The sequence below is a fragment of the Phocoena phocoena genome, chromosome 5, assembly GCF_963924675.1.
Source record: "Phocoena phocoena chromosome 5, mPhoPho1.1, whole genome shotgun sequence".
NCBI classification, from domain to species: domain Eukaryota; kingdom Metazoa; phylum Chordata; class Mammalia; order Artiodactyla; family Phocoenidae; genus Phocoena; species Phocoena phocoena.
This window is the reverse complement of record NC_089223.1, coordinates 26,874,442-26,899,083: the sequence shown is the minus strand read 5'-3', so window position 1 is coordinate 26,899,083 and position 24,642 is coordinate 26,874,442. Positions and strand designations below refer to the sequence as shown.

General features: G+C 39.7%; 1 protein-coding gene across 1 annotated transcript in view; it reads left to right on the top strand.

The window, feature by feature from the left end:
• Nucleotides 1–4,088: 4,088 nt before the first annotated feature.
• Nucleotides 4,089–24,642, top strand: part of PRMT9 (protein arginine methyltransferase 9) — a 30,425-nt gene continuing 9,871 nt past the window's right edge. The window contains exons 1-9 of the mRNA XM_065877747.1: nucleotides 4,089–4,482; nucleotides 6,923–7,071; nucleotides 9,339–9,575; nucleotides 10,097–10,264; nucleotides 12,575–12,677; nucleotides 14,052–14,158; nucleotides 15,658–15,850; nucleotides 17,889–18,072; nucleotides 20,501–21,218. Of these exons, the coding sequence (XP_065733819.1) occupies nucleotides 4,294–4,482; nucleotides 6,923–7,071; nucleotides 9,339–9,575; nucleotides 10,097–10,264; nucleotides 12,575–12,677; nucleotides 14,052–14,158; nucleotides 15,658–15,850; nucleotides 17,889–18,072; nucleotides 20,501–21,218 (2,048 nt within the window). The 5' untranslated portion in view covers nucleotides 4,089–4,293. The remainder of the gene's footprint in view (nucleotides 4,483–6,922; nucleotides 7,072–9,338; nucleotides 9,576–10,096; nucleotides 10,265–12,574; nucleotides 12,678–14,051; nucleotides 14,159–15,657; nucleotides 15,851–17,888; nucleotides 18,073–20,500; nucleotides 21,219–24,642) is intronic.

The following is a 24,642-nucleotide window of genomic DNA, read 5'->3' as shown; positions in this document are numbered from 1 at the left end:
AAGCAGTTGGCCTATGGCTGTAGTGTTTTGTTGATTAAATTATAAAATTTTCTCTCCAACAAGTAATTCAGTATGATGAACATTCTATTCTTCATCATATAACAATCACTTCAACTCACAAGAATTTAGTTGAGAGACTCTTCATAATTCTTAAGTCATTAATTATATCTCTACTCCCTACATTGTCTTTATGCCTATACTGCATACCCTAAATACTTCAAATACCCTAACAACCCCTATAGAAGACTGCCCCATACCCTGCACCCCTAGCATGCACATTGGACTCACCAGGGAGCTCTTTAAAAATACTCATTCCCAGACTCCACCCCATGCCAATTAAATCAGCAATTTGGAAAGGAGGCCCAGGTGTGGATATTGTTTTAAAGCTCCCCGGGGCTTCCCTGGTGGCGCAGTGGTGGAGAGTCCGCCTGCCGATGTAGGGGACGCGGGTTCGTGATCCCGGTCCGGGAGGATTCCACATGCCAGTGGAGCGGTTGGGCCCGTGAGCCATGGCCGCTGAGCCTGTACGTCCGGAGCCCGTGCTCCGCAACGGGAGAGGCCACAACAGTGAGAAGACCGCGCACCGCAAAAAAAAAAAAAAAAAAAAAAAAAAAAAAAAGCTCCCCAAATGATCTTAAAATGAACAAAGTTGAGAACAAAACTCCAAACCATAAAATAAAACAACCAAGATCACACAAAAAGATATGACTCTCCACAGAATGTATAAACCCAAGATACCTTGTGTCTGTTTATCCCTTGTTAATGAACTTCCTGTGAGCCTTTTCCCCCCATTAACCTTCAGTTTTTGCACACTGGAAAGCTGATTGAGAGCCCTTCCGTTGGTTTTGCTTCCTTGATTGACGTGTGTGGTTTGTTGACAAGCTGCCCAGAACATGGTGAAAGACAACCACAACTAAACCTACCTCTGAGTCAGCAGTGGTTTTATCCATCAGTGAGGTTTTTCTTAGGACCCTAAAAGAGGGTGAAAAAAGAGTATATAAATGAAGGAATCAAATAGACTCTCAACAGTCGTTAAAGGTAACAGTTTGGGTTGGGATGGGGGAAGGCTATTGTGAACAAAAGAACGATGCTTTCAATATTTTCAAAGAAAGCTTTGACTAAGGACCAAGAAGTAAAATGTGTGTTCTGCATTGGTTTTACATCATGCTTCAGGGTCCTTCGTGATCAAATATAGGGTTCTTTCAAAAGCGAAAGGTAACTGCAATAAATAACAGTTACTTGCAATAAATATACATGATCTTGAGTAATTCCAAGTCTTAGTTAGGAATGAGGTAATAAGAAAATAGTTTTTAAAATATGTTTTCTATCTCAGTATCTTACAGTGAGCAAATGTTCCATGTTATTTGTGTCAGTTCCATTTTCTCCAAGTGACTTTTCCTATGTAGAGAGTGTCCTGAGTTATAGATAAACTACACAGGAATGCAGAGAACTTGTGATTTCTCTATCTAGGATAATTGCAATGTAACTTAGTGAGGCCTAGTAGCTCACAAAGTTATCTGAAGTATTTCAGAAGGGACAGGAAGCATCCCTTGCACTTTTTTAGCAGTAGTCACTGCCCACAAGTGGGCAGTAGATGATGAAACAACCCAAGTTGGCTTCTTTTATTTCTTCTCTGCCCTTTCTCCACTTCCTGTCAAGTTTTCCCTCCATCTCAGCCTATGTTGACTTGGTAATAATATGTCCACTTTCAGGTTCATGCAGTCTAAATGCTTTAGGTAGTTTGGTTATCTCACAAACCGAACAGACCAAAAAACAAAACAAGGCAAAACAAGACAAAAGAAACCTTGCCCTGTGGAATGGGAAAGCAGACCCTGGAGTACAAGGTAATCTGTAAAATGAAGTATTGCATAACTCAGAGCAGGGACTCAAAGAGGTGACTAGAATGATGAAGTCTAAAGTGATTTCTCCAAACCAAAATCACTGGAGAGAATGATTGGGAGGTCTCCCTCTGCTTTCTGGAAAGAGATTCCAGCCAATTACATCTGACTCTTAAAGGATATGAGTTGCATAGGGTTCTGATCAAATGCTTAAAGGTGTTAGTGACTTAATTTTTAATAATCCAGCTAAGTTTTAAATGACTCTAGATAAGAGTAACAACACATAGCATTAAATATGTATATATTATATATAAAATGCTTTTGTATATAGTATCTCATTTAATGGTCATTATCAATCTTGTGTGTCCAAAGTAGGAAAGGGAGCTTTGTTAGGCCTTCTTACAAATAATGACTCTTAAGGAAATGTTCTTAAATGGGCCAGAAAGGACCAAGCATGGACTAGAATGCATGTATTTTTTTTAAAGTCTTTTCACGTTCTACCACATCGCACTGGGACTCTCTAAGTCCTTAGCATTTCAGTTGCGTGAGGTGATGAAGGAAGAAGTTTTCATATACTGAGGTATGGGGAAGACATTCTTGCTTACACATGATTTAACTTAAACTTTATGCTAACCAGAACAGCCTGTTTTGTGGCCTATTAAACATACATTGTACATTTGCTTTAACCATTAAAGAAAAGGGTGCCTTGTCCAGAAGTAATATGTCCATTTTTAAGATAGAGATAAATGTCTCCCTCTTCCTGGGACGTCAATGGTCAATGCTAGTACTCCTTAGATGACAAGGCTCCCTTCCCAGGCACAAGGCCATACTGACTCACTGTGTACGTGATGCTGTCTTTTTTGAAACCTTGAAAGAATGTATCCCTCTTGCGTTTGATATTCTTTGTTCCGACAAGATATAAAACTGTGCTGAAACCATGTTTCCTTGGAACAGTTCCTCAGAGCTACCCAAGAGGCTGTTTGTCAGGCTATACTTCTCAGTCTGGCTCAAAACTCTCTTCTGTTCTTATTATAGATCAGTTATTGATGACTTCCTTCTACATAGTGAAATAAATACAATTCAATCTTAAATTTAGTAAAGCAGCAATTGAGGTTGAGAAAGACATAAGGACCTTAAATGGTTGGGAAAGTCTAAGTGCAAAACCTGGGAGTTGGGGGATGTAGTTTCCACCAAAATTTAAAAATATGAGTACTTACTTTGAGCCAGACTCTGCTAGGTGCAAAGTTAAAAAATGGTTAAGAACAGATCCTGCCTTCGAGGAACTTTCTGACTAGGGCAGCAGGTCACAACCTAGTGATCTGGACTTTGAAGAATTGATTAGGACAATCAGATAATCAGGTCAAAAGAGAAGGCAAAAAGGCATATAAATGATGAACTTTTGAGAGTGAAGGAGCCCCCAAAGTTTGTCAGTTTGATATGGAAAATTGCTCTATTATTTTGTTTCTTAAGTAAAATACTCACCATCAGCATGTATGAAACCAGGGGCAAAAGAGACTTTTTTCAGCCGTGATTCCTATGTACCACCCCCTCCATTTATAAGTTCTCAATCTACCCCTTAGGGTCCCCACTTGAATGCAAAAAAACTTTTAAAATGTAACCACTATACAGTGGTGATACACCGAACAGTGAGATAAACCCTAAGCTCGTTTGAAAGAAAACTGAACAGGGAGCCAGTGACTCGGGTTTGAGCTGTGCCTATGCTACGAACTGTTCTGCGATCTTGGGCAAGTAACTTCTCAGGATGTCCCTCTCGGTCTGTAAGGTGAGTATGACCCAAAGGTCCACCTCACCGAGTTCTGTGAGGATGATTTTTAAAATGCCAGTGAAAGCATTTCCTCTACTCCATTTAGGGTGCTTTTGCTATCTCCGGGGTCCTTCCACTCTCGCCACTTTGAGATTTGGTGCATCACGACCCAAAGGCCTTAAGCATCACCACAATTGCCTGACCGTCTCTCCTCATACACACCCACGTCCCTCGTGGTAACTGAGTCTGCCGAAGGAAGTCTCGTAGCTGAAGTCACACACTCCTAAAGGCCAAGAGAAAGGGACAGAAGGCTCCGATTCCAGCCGGAGAGATGTGAGAGACGCCAGCATCGTAGAAAGTCAGGAAAGATCCTCTATGCGCAAGCGCAATGGCCACCCCGCACCTCCCCTCCCACGGGAGAGGGCGGGCCACGACGTGCCCACGTCGGACGCACTGCCGTTCGCGAAGCGTGCGTCGGCGGCGTAGGACCCGCCCCTTGGGGAGGGGAGGGGTTTCTGCCTGGCAGAGGTGGGAGCTCTTGCAGTCGTAGGGGAATAGGTTTCCTGTTCCGGTTCTCGGGCTCTGGTTAGTCACGTGGAAGTGCGATCACCTAGACAGTTTGCGCTTTCCGTTCACCAAAGCATCTTCCCTTTGGTGATACAGGTGCAGATTTCGGCCGGTGACTCTGCCATGCCGAACTTGCGGCCCAGGCCCCGCCGAGGCGCCGGACGGGGCGCCAGGGCAGCCGGGCGGGACGAGCTGGTGTCGCGGTCCTTGCAGAGCGCAGAGCACTGCCTGGGCGCCCAGGACTTCGGCACCGCCTATGCCCACTACCTCCTCGTGCTCAGCCTAGCGCCGGAGCTGAAAGACGATGTGAAGGTGAGGAGGGCCCTTGTTTCTCTCGCTTGCAGGCAGATCCTGTGTTCTTCTCGTATAAATAAATGAATACATAAATAAATTGGATGGGGGTACTATGAGTGATTGGTGGTGGTTATTAATGTTTACTGTTCACCCTTGACTCTTCTTTTGTTCGTAACCACAACCAGCGTATCAGAAAATATTGTCTGCTGCACCATCGAAATATATATCCAGAATCGTATCCCTTCTTACCACCTTCTTTTTTACTCCCCTGATTCAAGCTTCAGTCATCTCCTTCTGACTTTTGCAATAGGCTCAGGCTCGAAACTAGGCTTTCTCCTGCAGCCTACCGCGCAACACAGCCAGTATGAGCTTTTCATAATAAAAGCCAGATGATGTCATTTCTCTATTTCAAAACTTCCATTTCATTCAAAATTACGAAGGTTATATTGCATGAGGCCTCAGGTGATCTGCCACCGCCTATATCTAATTCTAGCAAGTCCCTGCCCCAGGCCCTTTGCACTTGTCTCTACTGTTACGTGGAACGAATGTTGAATTAAGTTTGGGATTAGCCTAAAGTAATCATTCGATGATGCATTCTTTAAGTTTCAGTTATTGGATTATTTGTGAGTTATTCTGTTGAAATGCTGTACATTTTTTTCCAAGTTATTTCAGAATCTAAATTTCAAAAAGTGATTTAACTTAATTTTGCATTCAACTTTCAGCCTGAAGCTACTTTGCTTTATTTCACCCAGGGTTTCTCAACCTCAGTACTACTCATATTTTGGATGGAATCTTTGTTGTGAAAAGCTGTCTTGTGCATGGTAGAATGTTTAGCAGCATCCCTGACTTCTACCCAGTAGATGTCAGTAGTATATAGACATTTAAATTTCAGGATCAGCTGGCCTCAGGGAGGAGAACGTGTTATGCTGAGATACAGTTTGCTCTTTTAGGTAGGCAGAAGTAGAATAATGGATCAATCAAGTGCTTTTTCCTCAATTCTTTGTTCGTTAGTTTCCTCTTTCCTAAAACAGGGAACATATCTTTTTTTATATTTAGTGTGTATTAAAAGTATTATCTAAAGTTTGTATTTCTTTGCCTGGTGTTCAGTAGGGTTAAGTAACTAGCTCTGTTTCCTGCAGAACAGAGTCCCATATTTCTTTGCAGGGTCCTCTGCGAAAGACCTATCTCTTTAGTCTTATTTCCTTCTACTCCCCATCCTTACACCTCAGCCATACCAAGTTGCTTAGCTGTAAATTCCCTGATCCATTTAATATAATCTGTGTTTTTTCCCCTCACATCCTAGAGTCTCCTTCCTTTCCTTGACTCTCTAGTAAAATTTATCAAAATTCAGTTTCAGGTATACACTCTTCTGTATAAAATATGTGAAGATGATATAAAGTGTGTTCCTGACTACAGCCTTCTGTCTTTGCACTGGGTTGCAGTGTGGAGAATGTTTGGTGGAGGTGTAATTGGAGCTAGGGTGACAGTGGGAAGACTTCCTGTAGTCCAGCAAGTGGTTACAAGGATCATGTTGTAACAGTGTGGGGGAGAGGAGGTGACAGATTTAACTATAATGAGAGAGAATTGGCTGGGTTCCAAATTAATTGTACTGGAGTTAAGGTGGCATTCTAAGGTGACTTCTTAGTCTGAGGTTGGGTGGTACCTTAACCTTATATCCTGTGTGAGAGAATACGATGGGTTCAGTTTAGAACATTTTGAATTTTTTCAAAATTGTATGTTATATTTCTCTCTATGAGGCCTCTCTGAGGATAGGAACAGGATTTATGTTATGTTGTTCTTTGGTATTCTTTGCACACCGATCAGGAAATATTTGGGTTGAGCTGAATTTGAGATGGCTGAGGGTCCCTGGTTGAGATGACCAGTAGGGAGTGGTAACTATGGGTCTGAGGTTCAGGAGAGAGGGTCTCAATTGGAGATGTAGATGTAACATCTATTAACACATAGGTGATAGTTAATGCACTGGGGATGCATGAGAAAAGAGAAGCCGGTCAAGGAAGTACCGCTGAAACATAGGAGCCCACAAAAAAGAGATTGGTGGAGAATATGATATGGCAGCCAAGTATGGACAGATTTTGCAGAGTGGTCAAACTGTCTTAATTCTGAATGTTACTGCCATGTAGGTGGTAAAATTTATGCATTTATGCATTTGTTTATTTAGCAACAGGGCCTATTAAAGCTAAATTAAACTTACGGTGATTTTCAGTTATAACTAAGTTTTATTTTCTGTGGAATCTTCAACCAGTGTTGAATATTCTTTCATCTTTTTTTTTTTTTTAACGGCCACGCCATGCGGTTTGCGGGATCTTAGTTCTCCGACCAGGGATTGAACCATGGTCTCAGCAGTGAAAGCTCAGAGTCCTAACCACTAGACAGCCAGGGAATTCCCTCTTTCATCATTTATGTTACTGACTAATTTACTGTTTTCTCTTTTGTAAAGGAAACTTTTCAGTATACGCTCTTCAGATGGGCTGAAGAGCTTGATGCACTCAGTCGAACACAAGACCTACTTGGTTGCTATGAGCAAGCCTTGGAACTGTTTCCTGATGATGAAGTGATTTGCAATAGTATGGGGGAGCATCTCTTCAGGTATGTAGTGTTTTCAGTATTACTAGTTAAGGATTATTCTGCATCAGTCCAGATCGGATAAATTGTTGTACACTAATTTGAACATGGGAAGTTTAATATAAACAATTATTAATTATAACGGGATCAGAGTAACAAAGGTTGGCTAGTAAGAAGAGAACTGAAAAGAATATAGGAATAGCAGATATAATATGTAATAATATTATATGTTATACTACATAATAGCCACTGCCCCTGGGGCTGAGATAGAGCATCCATGGAAGAGTTCCTCTCACTGGACTGAGATCCAGACCTTGTTGGAGAGGACATAGCCCTCATTCACAGGATGGCAGAGAAGTCACTGTGGTCCCTTGCCAGGGAATTTGTTGTAAATCTCTTCTCTGGAACTTCCTGGAAATTTGCTGTTTCCTTTTGTAAGAGTGCCGTTCCCTGTTTAGGTTCCAGAACGTCTTTTTTGCTTAAACCATACCCAAAATGAATAGTCCGATTCAATCTTTAAAACTGGCAGAACGCTTAGAGGTGCTTGTGAAGAAGTATGAGTGTAAAAGGGTTCTGCTAGGGCTTTCCTGGTGGCGCAGTGGTTGAGAGCCCGCCTGCAGATGCAGGGGACATGGGTTCATGCCCTGGTCCGGGAAGATCCCACATGCCGCGGAGTGGTTGGGCCCATGAGCCATGGCCGCTGAGCCTGCGCGTCCGGAGCCTGTGCTCCGCAGCTGGAAAGGCCACAGCAGTGAGAGGCCCGTGTACCGCAAAAAAAAAAAGGGTTCTACTAGCTTAGTTCTTTTCAGTGTGTGGACGACACACTGGTGTGATCCACAGATTACCAGTCAATGACAGAGGAGTATAAAAATTGTGAGTAAACAGTTAGAAATGTATGTAGCAGTTTGGCATTGCTGTAAATCCAAGCATGTGGTCAGGGAACTCCCTTGTTGAAGAGAGCATGGACCCCTCTGCTGCTGAAGTCTGGTGTGGGAGTTGCACACTAACTAATCATGTACATTACAAGTGTGTTGGTCTACAGATACTTAGATACTTTAAAAGGAAAGGGAGTTCTTTATCAGAGATAGTTTAAGAAACACTGTTCCGGATGGTTTGATGGTTTTCCCCCCGTCTTTTATTATTGATTTGCTCACATCTAATTTAGTAGTAGTTTTTTGGGTGACTCACCTTTAACTTTTTTCCTTAGACACAATGCCTCTCTTTTTGCAGTCATATTTATTTGGTTTCTTTTGTATTTAATTAAAATATATAATAATAACAAGTGCAACTGGTATAAACTGGTCTGGCAGCAAATACAACTGACTTTTTTTTTTTAATTTAGACTATTTATTTACTTATCTTTTACTGAAATATAGTTGACTTACAATATTATATTACTTTCGGGTATACAACATAGTGATTCTGCATTTTTATAGATTATGCTCAATATAAAGTTAATATAAAATATTAATTAACTGTATTCCCTGTGCTGTGCATTACATTGTTGTCTTAATTATTTTATTATTATTTTTTTAATAGATCTTTATTGGAGTATAATTGCTTCACAGTACTGTGTTAGTTTCTGTTGTACATCAAAGTGAATCAGCCATATGCATACAGATGTCCCCATATCCCCTCCCTCTTGTGTCTCCCTCCCACCCTCCCTATCCCACCCCTCTAGGTGGTCACAAAGCACCGAGCTGATCTCCCTATGCTATGCTGCTGGTTCCCACTAGCTGTTTTACATTCGGTAGTGTATATACGTCGATGCTACTCTCTCACTTAGTCCCAGCTTACCCTTCCCCCTCCCTGTGTCCTCAAGTCCATTCTCTACGTCTGCATCTTTATTCCTGCCCTACAACTGACTCTTGATGACCATTCAACTCAATTGCTGAGGGAAAAGGTATGCAGGCACAGCAAAGAGGCACCTCTTAGCCATAGGTGTTAATATCTTTTACAGAGGGAGTGGTTTTTAGAAACCACTGGTGTTCTAGAAAGTTGTTTAAATGGCGGATGGCTAGGAGAGCCTCTACTATACCATAGTAAAGTAGTAATTCATAGTCAGTCAGTTGTTAGTGTCCTGGAATGCATAAATATAAAAGGGATTCAGAAAGGAAAGAAGTGAATGAGAATCGCAGTCCTCACAGAAGGCTTCCCAAGGAGATGGCGCTTGGGTTGGGTAGGATCTGGGGTGCCGGTGAGGGGTTCTCAGGCCAGATGAGTGGCACGAACAAAGGCGCTGTAACTGATAGTATGTAGTTGAATATCTTGTCTGTTACGTTTTACTCTAGAATGGGCTTCAGAGATGAAGCAGCCGGGTATTTTCGTAAAGCAGTGAAGCTAAACCCGGATTTCAGTGATGCAAAGGAGAATTTTTATCGTGTTGCAAACTGGCTGGTGGAGCGCTGGCACTTTCTCATGCTTAATGACACCAGGAGGAATATGATTTATAACGCAGCAATCCAAAAGGCGGTTCGTTTGGGCTCCAGAAGCGTTTTGGACATTGGAGCAGGAACTGGAATACTAAGGTTTGTTGGAATTGTGTTTTAATTATGTATACCTATATACTAATGTAAATTAAGGATTGTACCAAATATGGAAACTGTAACAGCAGAATTTAAAAGTAGAGTTTATTTCTCATAATCTCGTTATGATTATTCATGGAACTATTATTATTATATTTTTCACTGTAACTTTTACTTAATTAAGAACTCGACGTAACCGCCAAGAAAAATTGGGGGTTATCATTGAAATTTTAAATAATGAATTTTAAGAGTACTTTTTACATCAACATTCTGGTTGAATCTAGTTGTTTAAAGTCTATCAGCATTCTGCATGCCAGTTGTGTTTTAATAAGGTGAATGTCATGATTTATTGTGTGATTTATTGCTTGACAAAAATATTAGTTCATTTCTTAAAATGCAGAACGAATAATGGTTGTGTTAAAAAATAAAAGGAAAACCTCATGTTTAAGCATTATAATTCCACTAAAATTTGAAAGATTACAGTAGATTATTTTTTCTTGATGGAACACTTTTTCCTCTTGTAGCATGTTTGCTAAAAAAGCTGGAGCGCACTTGGTGTATGCCTGTGAGTTATCCAAGACCATGTATGAACTTGCCTGTGATGTAGTGGCAGCAAACGAGATGGAAGCAGGGATCAAACTCTTACATATGAAGTCGCTTGACATAGAAATTCCAAAACACATTCCTGAAAGGTATTATAATATGAACTAATTTTAGTTTTTATAATCCACTATTTTTTTTTTAAAAATTAAGATATTCACATTTCTAGCTTCTAGTCCAAACAAAAATGCTAAAACCCTTATATTGTAAAGATGCAGATATAGGATAGTTTAGCATAAGATTGATTTCATAGTAAGGTCATTTTCTTGATAAAAAAGATTTAAAGATCTTGAGAAAAATTTGTGGCAAGGGATTTAATACATAAACTTCAGCTTTAGCAAGTTACTTTACCTTTGTTAATTTCAGTGTTCTAGTTGTCCTTCTGTGTGGTCAATAACTATTTAAAAATTGTACTTAAAAATAATGCGTGAGTAGATGAAGCTTGATGGGTTTAATCACATTTGGTGTTAATATCCCTGGCTAAAATGAAGGATAGCCTTTGGCTTTGGAAGCGTCAGCTGTCAATGTATTTTGGCTTGGGTCCTTCAAATGCTTTGAATATTATCTCATAAGTCTTAGCTTTTTAGTATGTTATTTCACCTTGATCCATATCACAAGGGGATGGAATTTTAGAACTAGAGGGAATTTAAAAATCATCTGGTCCAGTAAACTATCATTTTAGATACAGAGTTTTCTCTGAGTAGCACTTGCTTTACTACCTCTTCTGGGTAGTCTATCTTTTCATCTTACTTAAATTCAGTTTACATTGAAACAGGGCTTTTTTATACCCTGTCATCATTGAGACTATGATTTTAAAAAGTCTTTTTCCGTATACGTATGATAATATTTATACTTACATAATAGTTACGCTTTTCAATGGTCTCTACATATGTTCTCATGAAAGAAGTCCTGTTAGATTGTTGAGGCAGATATTATACCATTTTATAGAAATAAACAGTGTCCTCAATTGTCTTAGTCTGCTCAGACTGCTATTAACAAAATACCAGATCAGGTAGCTTAAACTACAGACATTTATTTTCTCACAGCTCTGGAGGCTAGAAGTCCATGATCATGGGTGCTGGCAAATTTGGTTTCTGTTGGGAGCTCTCTTCCTAGCTTTGCAGATGGACTTCCTGTGCGCCCTTACATGGCCTGTCCTCTGTGCATGTGAGGAGAGAGGGATCACTGCTGTCTCCTCCACTTTTATAAGGACACACGCCCTATCAGATTAGGACTTCACCTTTATGACCTCACTGAACCTTAATTACCTGTAAGGATCCTATCTCCAAGTATAGTCACGCTGGGAATTAGGGCTTCAGTGTGAATTTTGGTGGTACAGAATTCAGTCCAGAGCATGAATCAAAGTTATGTTAATTCAGTCTACATTTTTGTCACAGATGGTGTTGTAGAAGGATCTATTGGCTTTGAATTAAGAGATATGGTTCAGTAATAATAATTAATAATAATTTATTTTGACCTTGAGCAAATCTAGAGACTTGAAGATGTTGGAATAGATGATTTGAGATACCTTCCATGTTCTAAATATTTGCAATCATAAATATTGAAAAATTTTTAAATATATATAATACTGGGCTAAGGCACTGTAGGGGATACCAAAGTCTGTCCTCAAGGCACCTACAGTCTAGATAGGAAGATAAGGAATATTCATGAAAATATCTTTACCTTCTAATTACACAAATGAACGATACTGGCAGTAAGTAGTAAAGAGGTTCAGAGAAGGGAGAAATTGTTTTGGTGTGTCTTTGAGTGAAATTTTCTAGAAAGAAAGAATGGACAGAAGATCAGAGCTCTGTGGATTAGGCTTTTGTGAAAACTCACAGGTGTGGGTAAAGCAAGAGAAGTAACAGGAGAGGGACACTCAATGTTTAGAGGTAAACACAGCAGAGGTAGAGGAAGGATTTTGAGGGGCAGGCCTCCTCACCGGCACTAAATGTTATTTACAGATCAAGGAAAATTAGAACCGAGAAAGAGTATTCATTTTGGTAAGTCGGGGAGTCACTGATGATAGAGAGTATTTTTATAGAGTGTTGGGGATAGAAGTCCAGTTACTCAGGGTTAAGGAGGGGGACTGGTAAAAAGGTAATGGGTATGAACCACTCCTTAGGATTTAGGCAATGAAAGGATAATCCAAGAGGCAGGGGGTCAAGTGAAGGTTGTGTACTCCCACTGCTGTCCCCACCAGGAAGCTGCCGGTGGAGGACAGAGGAGCCTGAATCTTCCTCAAGATTCCAGGGTAGATATTAAACACAAAATGTATTAGAAAATTTTACATATGAACTGTTTCTATAATAAACTCTTCCTTTCTGCTCTCAGCTTTGACATCTTTTATATAAATAGCATGATATTTTACTTACATATATTTTTAAAAAATCATTCTATAGAGTATCCCTTGTTGTAACAGAAACTGTCGATGCAGGTTTATTTGGAGAAGGAATTGTGGAGAGTTTGATTCATGCATGGGAACATTTACTTTTGCAGCCAAAGGTAAGCAGCATGAAAACACTTACATCTGATTAAGAATTCATTATTCAGTAGATAATTTATTGAGCCCGTAGCATAATTGCAAATCAGTATGAGATACATCCCACTCTTGAAGTGCATACTGTACTGTTGGAAAGAAATCAGTGTGAAAAAACATTTAATAACATAGTGCAGTGTATACTTGTGTGCCCAAATGGTGTATATAGGCAAAAAACACTCCAGGACGGAATTCTTAGGAATTGAGATTACGTTATGAAGGGATTGACTCTGGAATTCTTGAGTAGGGTTGAGAAAGGGAAGTACTTTCAGTCTCACAGCCTTCACTGCTTGTATTTTTTGGCAGATTATCAAAAGGGAATATAGTGATAACTGGCGTGGTATGGTTTTAAGGTACCAGTTGGACCCAGGCTACTGCTTGGACAGGACTAATTCTTATAATTGCCAACTTATATTTTGCGTCGAAATCCTCTACTGTGGCCCAGTAAATTGTAGATTTGGTTTATATGTATGTATTATGAATGAAAGGATTTTAACATTTAATAAGAATTTAATACTTACAGAAAATGATTTGGATTTAAAATAGCTAATGAAAGGTTGAAAGAAGAGCAGTTTGTTTTTCAAGTAGGTAATGGTGATTTTGGCCTCTCAGTTAAAGTCACACTGAATAGTCTTTTGTTGTATGCAGACTTAGAGATTTCTAGCTCTCACCTCCCTCCCTCCCTTCCTTCCTATTTGTACTGGAAAAAAAGAAAAAAATATATATGTATACACACACACACACACACACACACATATAACAATGAAAATAAAAGAAATTTTTAAAGGAAAAAAACCCCTTAACCTGCTTATCTTTTTTTTTTTTAATAAACTTCTGCCTTTCCCATGATGAGCACTTAATTTTTTTAAAGTTATTTATTTTAATTTATTTATTTTTGGCTGCATTGGGTCTTCATTGCTGCGTGCAGGCTTTCGCTCGTGGCAGCAAGTGGGGGCTACTCTTTGTTGCGGTGCACGGGCTTCTCATCGTGGTGGCTTCTCTTGTTGTGGAGCACGGGCTCTAGATGCACGGGCTTCAGTAGTTGTGGCACATAGGCTCAGTAGTTGTGGCTCACGGGCTCTAGAGTGCAGGCTCAGTAGTTGTGGCGCACAGGCTTAGTTGCTCTGTGGCATGTGGGATCTTCCTGGACCAGGGCTCAAACCTGTGTTCTCTGCATTGGCAGGCAGATTCTTAACCACTGTGCCACCAGGGAAGTCCTGCTTATCTTAATTATTGTTTTTTTGAGTTTTTTTCTGATAAATTTTCATAGCTTACCATCATACACACATATTTTGACATAAATATAACAGAATATAATTTTTTTATTGTTATATTTTTAGACCAAAGGTGAAAATGGTAATTGTGAAAAATATGGGAAAGTTATACCGGCAAGTGCTGTTATATTTGGGATGGCAGTAGAATGTGCAGAGATAAGAAGACATCATAGGTAAGTGATTATTTAAATAGTAAATATTAAAAAATAGTAATTTTAAGGTGTAGACTGTACTCCAGAGGTTATTTAGTGGACATTTATTCAGATGAGAATGTGTAGTTTTCTGACCTTTAAATTCATGATGTTTATTCCAGTCTTAATTTTCTTTTTGCTTTTTTTAAACTTTCTTCGAAAATAGAACTCTAGGATTAAAATCAGCTTTCAGTTTTCTAGTGGAAAATTAATTTTGATACAACTTAGTATCCTTTTGATGTGTGATAGATTCATGAGAAAAATACTAAGTTAAGACTGATTTTAGAGAAAGTGAAGTAAAAATTTCCAATGTGAAAATAATTTTATTTCTCCCATTTTTCTCTTCTTAATAACTATTGATATTATGATGTTTTCTGGTTGGGTGCGATGAAATTTTAGGATCTTTCTACCCTTGAGATTCTGAGATTTATCACATGTGATACAGGTGAAAATTTTTTTTAGTTATAGAAGTTTCCTGGTTACATTTTTTTCTTGAACATTAATGAATTTTTTTATTTTGCTAAAATATTGATCCATAGTTTTTTGGAACTTTTTAAGGAGGCCCTCCATCTGATAACTTGATAGTGTTAAATGTAACATATTTACATTTTAAGACATACTGATGAGTAAAAGAAGAAAATAAAAATCATCCCAAAGCCTCACTAGTAGGCAACTACTGTTCATCCTTGTTGGATGAATACACCACAGTACATTCCTCCATTTTGCTGGTGATGGACATTTAGGTAATATCCAGTTTTGGGAGTATTGGAAATAGCACAGCCATAAACATTCTTGAACATTCTTTTGTTGGTGATATGTATGAATTTCTGTTGGCTGTGTTCCTAAAAGTGCAAATGTCAGACACTCTGAGGTTCCCATATTAAGAGTGAATCTAGAATAGTCATGTTCATCTTGAGCAGGAACTACGGAAGTCTTCCAGAGTGGTCTTGTTAATTTTCTATTCCTACCAATAGTGCATGAAACTATTCTTACAACACTTATTTTCCCCATTCTGGTGGTTGTGTAGTATGGCTTTAACTTCATTTCCCTGGTGACTAACTTTTCATATGCTTATTGGTCATTTGGATATGTTCTTTTGTACAGTGTCTAAGTCTTTTGCCTATTTTTGTGTTTCTTTTATTGTGGGAATTTAAAAATATATTTTGGATATTTGCCCTTTGTTGAGTAATGTATTACAAATCTTTTCCTACTCAGTGGCTTGCCTTTTTACTTTCTTCCTGGGTATCTTTTGATGAGCAGAGTTCTTAATTTTAAGGTACACTTGTTTATCATTTGTTTTCCTTTATAGTTAGTGATTGTGTTTATAACTGTGTTTAAGAAACCTTTGTCTATGAAGCTTTATTGCATTTTTATATTTATTTTTGCTGGATTCAGTATTATATGGTGTTACTTGATTCTTAAAAAAACAAAAAACCAAACCCGTCTTTCTCCTTTTCCTCTCTTATTCCCCCTCTTACCAGGGTGGGTATTAAGGACATTGCTGGGATCTGTTTGCCAACCAGTGTGAAATTTCAGAGTCCAGCGTATTCTTCTGTAGATGCTGAAGAAACAGTTGAACCTTATACAACCGAAAAGATGAGTCGAGTTCCTGGAGGATATTTGGCTTTGACAGAGTGCTTTGAAATTATGACAGTAGATTTCAACAATCTTCAGGTAAAAATAAAAGTTCAATTACTGTTTGTTTTTAATATATATAAATTTATTTATTTACTTGGTTTTATTTTTGGCTGCGTTGGGTTTTCGTTGCTGTGCGTGGGCTTTCTCTAGTTGTGGCGAGCGGGGGCTACTCTTCCTTGCGGTGTGAAGGCTTCTCATTATGGTGGCTTCTCTTGTTGCAGAGCATGGGCTCCAGGTGCACGGACTTCAGTAGTTGTGGCTCGGGGGCTCTAGAGCGCAGGCTCAGTAGTTGCGGTGCAGGGGCTTAATTGCTCCGCAACATGTGGGATCTTCCCGGACCAGGGCTTGAACCTGTGTCCCCTGCACTGGCAGGCGGGTTCTTAACCACTGCACCACCAGGGAAGCCCCAGTTACTGTTTTTAAGCATTAAATTTCATGCATTATTTTAAATAGTTAATACATAGGACAGTCTTTATGAGTTTGCGTGGGATTCCACTGACTATATGTAAAGAAAATGATTAAACGGTAACCAGAATTCCCTCCTGAAATTATTTACTTACTGTAAATACAGAGAAAAAGATCCCTAAGGTTTCTGGGAATGTACAGTGAGCCTGGAGCTTTCATGGGTTTTCTTAGGTGGCTCTTAAAACAGTGTTGCAATACAGTTATAATTATCCTGTGCTATACAGATGAAGGAACTATAGCTTACATTAATTCCCCCCAAATATGAATGTAGGGGCAGGAGTTATAACCTAGGTCTTCTGACTCTTCTCTGTGTCATCCTGCCATTTCAAATTAACAGTATTCCTTGAAATGAAACGTAATTCAGCTCTCTAGGTTGTATGTGACCAGCCATCTTGGCTTGCCAGGACTGAGGGTTTCCCCAGAGACAGTCTTGGGCAAACCAGGACAAGTTGCTGTCACCCTGGTGTGTCTGTGTGGGTGGTGGAGGGTTGCACTACACAAAGAGCCCAAGGAAATTGAGAAAGGTTACATCGAGTCCTTCTCTGGAGATCTTCCTGTAAGGTTAAATGTTTAAGTACATTAAGCTTTTGAGATGAAACTTTCCTGCGCACAGAAGACTTTGTGAGGGTCATTTTAGCCTAAGATCTTTGTAATTTAATGAAAGCTTTCCCCTATTAATTGTTACTAGGTTTTTTGTTTTTTGAGGTGGTGTGGAACTCAATTAACACTTTGGCGTTGATTACTGTGGCCGAGCTTCATGAGCATTTCTTTTCTGATGTAACAATCTTCCAATGGGGAACAGTACAATCATAGCTGCTGAGTACTCCAAAGCTATCCTTTTCTTATTTTAATTTTTATTTGCCACACACACACGAAAACACCTTATTAAGACTCTAATTTTGAAAATAATATCTGCCTGTTTAACATTTTCAAGTAATACAGTAGAAAAGAAGAAGAAAAAGTATATTTTTTCCTTTTTAAAATCTAGGCCCTTCTTTCTCCAGGTCACCAGTTGAAATACCTCTTTTCAGACTTGCTTTTCTAATCTTCTACACACACACACACACACACACACACACACACATTTTTTTTTTTTTCTTTTTGCGGTACGCGGGCCTCGCACTGTTGTGACCTCTCCAGCTGCGGAGCACAGGCTCCGGACGCGCAGGCTCAGCGGCCATGGCTCACGGGCCGTTCCGCGGCATGTGGGATCTTCCCGGACCGGGGCACGAACCCATGTTCCCTGCATCGGCAGGCGGACTCTCAACCACTGCGCCACCAGGGAAGCCCCACACACTTTTTTAAAACAAAATAATCTCTATTGCTTTGCCACTTGCTACCTTCATTCAACACTATGTTATGGACTTCTTTCTACATCAGTAATATGTGTCTGCCTCATTGTAATAACTGTATGGTACTTACTATCATATACCATATATCAGAGCTTCCCATCCAGCATGCCTTAAATGGTTGTAGGTGTGCCAAGATACCGATCCCCTAAGGGTGCTGGGCAGGACTGGGAACTTACAGAAATGGGAATTGATATGATATTGGGGCAAGTATATAATGAATGTCTAAAATCCTCTTATTCTTTTAACATTTTTGTCAGGAACTAAAAAGTCTTGCAACTAAGAAACCTGATAAAATTGGTATCCCTGTTATTAAAGAAGGCATACTCGATGCTATTGTGGTTTGGTTTGTACTCCAGCTTGATGATGAACACAGTTTATCCACAAGTCCTAGTGAGGAAACATGCTGGGAACAGGCTGTCTACCCTGTACATGACCTTGCAGGTATATCTTGTCTAATTTTTTTTAAAATTAATTTATTTTATTTATTTTTGGCTGCATTGGGTCTTTGTTGCTGCGCACGGGCTTTCTCTAGTTGCGGCGAGCAGGGTCTGCTCTTTGTTGCGGTGCACAGTCTTCTCATTGTGGTGGCTTCTCTTGTTGCGGAACGTGGGCTCTAGGTGCGCGGGCTTCAGTAGTTGTGGCACGCAGGCTCAATAGTTGTGGCACACGGGCTTTTTTGCTCTGCAGCATGTGGGATCTTCCTGGACCAGGGATTGAACCCGTGTCCCCTGCATTGGCAGGTGGATTCTTAACCACTGTGCCACTCTTGTCTAATTTTTGTTGTTGTTGTTGTTTAAAACTTTTTGTTTTAACCCTCTAAGCATTTGAGTCAGTGTCAGAAAATTCACTATGAATATGAAGTTTCCAGTCAAGGGAGATTGGTTAAATCTTTCAGAATTTTCTTTTTCTTTTTTAAAAGTAGTTTTAAATAATTAATATATGTGGTTAAGAAGAGAGACTAAAATTGACATGTACACACTGCTATATTTAAAATAGATAACCAACAAGGACCTACTGTATAGCACAGGGAACTCTGCTCAATACTCTGTAATAACCTAAATGGGAAAAGGATTTGAAAAAGAACTAGGTACATGTGTATGTATAAATGAATCTCTCTGCTGTACACCTGAAACTAACACAGCATTGTTAATCAACTATATTCCAGTATTAAAAAAAAAAAAGACTAAAACACAACTCTGCTGCATACCACTCAAAAATACCTATCATTAAACCATTTCTTCAGCTCTGATTACTCTAGTTATCAGTAAATAAGAGAAATGCTGTCCATTTTTTATGGAACACAGCAGAAAAGTACTGCTTTTAGTGCAGGAGTTCTTACCACTTACAGAATCTGATAGCGTCTGTGGAGCCCCAGGTCCTAGAAATATGCACAGAACTTTCATAGAAGTACAGAATTTTGCAGTTTAAAGTTCATGAATCCATGGACTTACTCAGGGATGTCCTATATTAAAGATATTTTTTGTATAGAAGTTTTTTACTAGCAATTTTATGGGTTTCAATATAGTTTACAGCAGTTGTATTATATAGAAAAATTCTACCTTTTTAAAACTGGAAAGTAATAAATATTTACTTCTATGTAGTCTCTATTTACTTCTATGTAGTCTCTTAATCAAGGATCTAATTTGGCAAGGTCATTAAGTCATGGAATCAATATAGTATTGTGGCCAGTATGAGTTTTGGAGTCAGTCAGGTAGATTTGAAATTGGGTCTTGGCTACTTACTGACTTCCTGGCAGACCTTGCTGGTTATTTCTTAGAGCTTTTGTTATGTGATGTATAAAAATGGGATGATGCTGCGAATTCCTTGTTGGTCCAGTGGTTAGGACTCTGCCCTTTCACTGCCTAGGGCCAGGGTTCAGTCCCTGGTTGGGGAACTAAGATCCTGCAAGCTGTGCGGCGTGGCCAAAAAAAAAAAAAAAAAAAGAGAAGATGCTGCCTATGTTGCAGGATTGTTGTAGGAATTATTAGACATACTAGGTATAAAATGCCTACCATAGTGACTGGCACTCAATAAATAGCACTTTAAAATTTTGCTTATTCTAACTCTCTTTCAGTAACTTAGATGGTATTTTTTTAAAAAGTCCTTCTTTGGGAAAGGATATTTTAAATGTGTAAACACAAGAATAACATCTTGTATTTCCAACTGGCTCTATGGCTAATAAGAAGGAATTGCAATTATACATTTACACTTTAAAGTTTTACCACGTGTGAAAGCTCATGGATAAGAGCATGATACAGTCTTTATTGTAGGACTTAGTCCTTCCTTATATTTTCAAATTCCTAAACATGCAAGGATATCTAAGTACTTACAGTTAAGAGATATTACTGACAAGGTGCTACTGAATGCTGCCTTGTTCTTTGGGAAATTTCTCTTAGAGAAAAGGATGTCCCTTTAAGCTAAAGTGAGGTTTGGTGCTGATCCCTGAGTCTCATTTATCTTTGTTATTGTTGGCTTCATTACCAGAGATTGAGAGTCCCCTGTAGTCCTTCCCCCACCCTCCAATTTAGGGACATTGATGGTACCTAGTGATTACAGTAAAAGCACTGCAATACTGATAGTTAAGGTCCAATAATGATCTCTTGAATGCCTCTATTATGCTGTAACTCAATTGGATCTTCTAACCTCAGTTTTTCCCTATGTAAAGCTGGAGGGATTTTCCTAGTTTTGTTTTTTTGGGTTTTTTTTGAAATGAATAGATTAATTCACTTCTTTTAAATCAATAGATGCAATCCTTCCTGTCGTGGTTTAAAAAATGACAGGAGGACGGAGGTGTTTGTGTGATCCTCAGACTTATAAACACTCGTATTCATCAATTACAATTTTTTTTCTTTCTTCCTGTTTTATGAAGACTACTGGATAAAGCCTGGGGACCAGGTGACGATGGAAGTGTCTTGTCAAGATTGTTACCTAAGAATCCAGAGTATCAGTGTCTTCAGTTCGGAGCATGAAATGGATGTTGGGAAAGGTTTTACCAAGAATAAAGACTTGCTGCCTTTAGGAAATGAGGCTGAACTCTGTAGTGCCCTGGCCAATCTTCAGACCAGTAAACCAGATGCTGTGGAGCAGACTTGTGTTTTGGAATCCACGGAAATTGCTTTGCTTAATAATATCCCATACCATGAAGGCTTTAAAATGGCAATGAAGAAAGTGTTGTCTTCACTGACTCTGGAGAAACGGGGTCAGGCCATGGATACTCAGTGTCAGAGTAACGAGATGAACTGTGAAAGTGGACAGAATAATTCTGAACAGAGCGTCCCTGAACCTTTGTATGTGTTAGATGTGTCTGAGGGCTTCTCTATTCTGCCTATAATTGCTGGCACACTCGGGCAGGTTAAACCTTACAGTTCTGTGGAGAAAGACCAGCATCGTATGACTCTGGACCTCATATCTGAAGCCAATCACTTTCCTAAAGAAACACTTGAGTTTTGGTTGAGACATGTGGAAGATGAATCCGCGGTGTTGCAAAGGCCAAAATCAGACAAGCTGTGGAGTATAATTATACTGGATGTCATTGAGCCATCTGGGCTCCTTCAGCAGGAAATAATGGAAAAAGCGGCAATATCCAGGTAAAACACAAAATACAGCCTTTGGTTTATTTGAGCTTAGACTTCATGTAAGTTCTTTTAGTTCTTTAATGATGTCACTGCACAAATGAGTCGTGATCATTGTGTGTTCCTCAAGCATTGCTTTTCAGGGCCTGTGACTTCTTGTCTTTCTCTTTCTGTGCATGTCATTACTGAATTTTTTATTTTCTTTAAAGGATCCTCTGCCCTGCAGGTGTGAAGAGAGCCTGCGTTGGGATTGGACTGCCTGTGTATAATATAGGGAATTAATTAGAGCTCTGTAAGAACAGATAAGACATTCAAGGGTAAATAAGGAAAAATCAGGTTTCATCTTTATAAGAAAAACTGATGAGAAACACATAGTATGCATCTGATGGTGTATTGGGAGAGCTGAGTGCTGCTTGGGAACAAGTCCTAGTCCTTTTAGGTCCTAAAATCTCTATAGTACAGTTCTGTCCCTAAGGAATTTGTCCTTCAGTTTAGGTTACTGGCGACAAACTTGACCCTAGTATTTAAAATTGAAAGCAAATCTGGCTAAGCTTCCAGGTTCTTCAGTTGTGCTGCTCAGATCTGAAAAGATGGCAGTATTGAACATTTGGGGGCCCAAGTTTAAGTAGAATGAATTTATAAGTTTAAAATTTTGTGGTATATGAACAGGGCTGGTTTTGTAGTACAGGAGCAGTGGTGGAAATGCAGACCAAACTGCAATAGCAAAAGGCAAATTGTTCAGGAAAAAACATTTGCTTATATAGTTAATTATATTTTACGTTTTATATGCATTTTCTTTTGTTAACCACACTTACCTTTTCTTATGAGGTAACTAGTAAAAATCACTGCCATTTTCTAGTCTTTAAAACAATCTTGTACATATCACAAATTATGGGGATATAGAGGTCTGACATATATAAATAGAAACATACACTCATAAAATTTTGAACAGATGTACTTTAGGTAGAGTATAGAACAAGGAGCTGGAAGGGTGGGTTTGAATCTAGTCTCAGATTTGTCTGTGAATTCCTGAAGTAGTAAAAATGTATTTTTTTGTTTTTTTTTTTATTATTATTATTATTTATTTATTTATTTTATTTTTGGCTGTGTTGGGTCTTCGTTTCTGTGCGAGGGCTTTCTCTAGTTGTGGCAAGCGGGGGCCACTCTTCATCGCGGTGCGCGGGCCTCTCACTATCGCGGCCTCTCTTGTTGCGGAGCACAGGCTCCAGACGCGCAGGCTCAGTAGTTGTGGCTCACGGGCCTAGTTGCTCCGGGGCATGTGGGATCTTCCCAGACCAGGGCTCGAACCCGTGTCCCCTGCATTAGCAGGCAGATTCTCAACCACTGCGCCACCAGGGAAGCCCGTAAAAATGTTTTAAAGTCATTTAATATCTCTCGTCCTCAGTTTCCCTCATCTATAAAATGAGGGATACTGGATTAGATGCCTTTGAAGGCATTTCAGCCCTACGAATTTCTGACACAGATGAGGTTTGACTTATTTGGTAGAATCACCTCGGAAAGGTGTACAATTTACCTAATGGTTTATTTATTTTTAGTTTTGATTTAATTCTTTTTCTAATTTTTTTTTATTGTGGTAAAATGCACATAAAATTTTTCGTCTTAACCATCTTGAAGTGGATAGTTCAGTGGTATTAAATACTTTCGTAGTGTGGGGCAGTCGTTTCCCCAACCATCCTCGGAACTCTTTTCATCTTGTAAAACTGAAACTTTATACCCATTAAACAATAACTCTTCATCCCCCCCCCCGCCCCTGCCAGGCCCGGGCAACCACCATTCTACTCTCTGCTTCTGTGAGTTTGACTCCTTACCTCATATGACTGGAATCATGCAGTGTTTGTTGGTTTTGTGTGTGCATGTATGTGTGCGAGACTCTTACTTCACTTAGCATAATGTCCTTCAGGTTCATCCATGTTGTAGTATATGTCAGAATTTCCTTCCTTTTTCAGGTGGAATAATCTTCCATTGTATGTATATGTCACATTTTGCTTATCCATCCATTAATGGACTGATTGGTTATGTTAGTGGGAAACAACTTATGTAAAGCTGCCTACAGTTCCCCTTCAGTGTTTCTCCGCAGAGGGAGGGGTCCTGTTGGCAGTTTGGGTGGGACGGTCTTTTAGGGGGTGGGGTGGGGTCAGTTCTTAGGTAGGCCTATCCTCTTTGTGTTGCAGGATGTTTGGCACCTCTGGGAACTAAATGCTAGTAGCACCCGTGATCACTGTTTTAGCCAGTGTTCTCCCCGTCCCGCAGAACAGTTCCTGAGTAACAGTGGAGAGCCAGTGCTCTGCCCTTCAGCCGAAGCGCCTGCACAGGCCCTTACCAGATGCTCCTGGAGGTGTCAGCTTCCCTTGCTTCTGGGGTCAGAGGTGTGCAGCAACTCCCACCCAAGCCTTTTATTATTAGCTTTAGCCGCTGACAGTGGGGAGGCCTCATGACTGGTCAAAGAGGATGCACTTAGGGGTTGGGAGGATAGATTGTATTTAGGATGAGGATAAAGGGCATCTGTCTCACTGGATACCAACCCTCCCAAAAAAAGGCAAGGAAAAAAAATAAGCCACTACACAAACTTAAGTATTCAGTTACCTTTGCTAACATTGTTTTAAAATGTTCATTATTAACTTTTATTCAGTCATACTAGATTAAAATACAGGAGAAAGTTTAAAAGCCTGGTGAGCTTTTTTTTTTTTTTTTTAAATTTAAACCCATTTTAAAACACTTCGTGTTGGATCACAAGGAAACAGCGAAGAGCTTCTTCAGAATTTTTGCCATTTACGGTTAGAGTTTTGAGTTGGAACATATATATATTTTTTTATTTCTGAAGGCACAGATGGTTCAGAGATATTACTTGGCTTTGCAGAGGATTGCGTTGAGGAGTCTGGCAGCTGCAGTGGTGTAAGTGACAACAAACCACTCAGTGTCAGTAAAGCTAAGTGGAGTTGCAAGATGATTACTGTTTCATGACTAAGAAGCATTCTTGTTAGTAACGGTAACATTGAGTTAAGAAGGATTTGAGTTAAGATTTTAGATTAAAATAGTGTGAACACGGCCTTTTAAAATAATTTGCATACTTGCTTGTGTGTAGTATTTATCTCTGCATGGTTGTTAGTACTTGATTCACCTTTTCTGACTTTTCAGGGTTCAGCAGATGGGTTTTTTTTTGTTTGTTTTTTTGCGGTACGCGGGCCTCTCACTGCTGCGGCCTCTCCCGTTGCGGAGCACAGGCTCCGGACGCGCAAGCTCAGCGGCCATGGCTCACGGGCCCAGCCGCTCCGCGGCACGTGGCATCTTCCCGGACCGGGACACGAACCCGTGTCCCCTGCATCGGCAGGTGGACTCTCAACCACTGCGCCACCAGGGAAACCCCAGCAGATGTATTTTTGACATCTTGTTTAGCCTGATTTCTGATTACCCCCTAAAT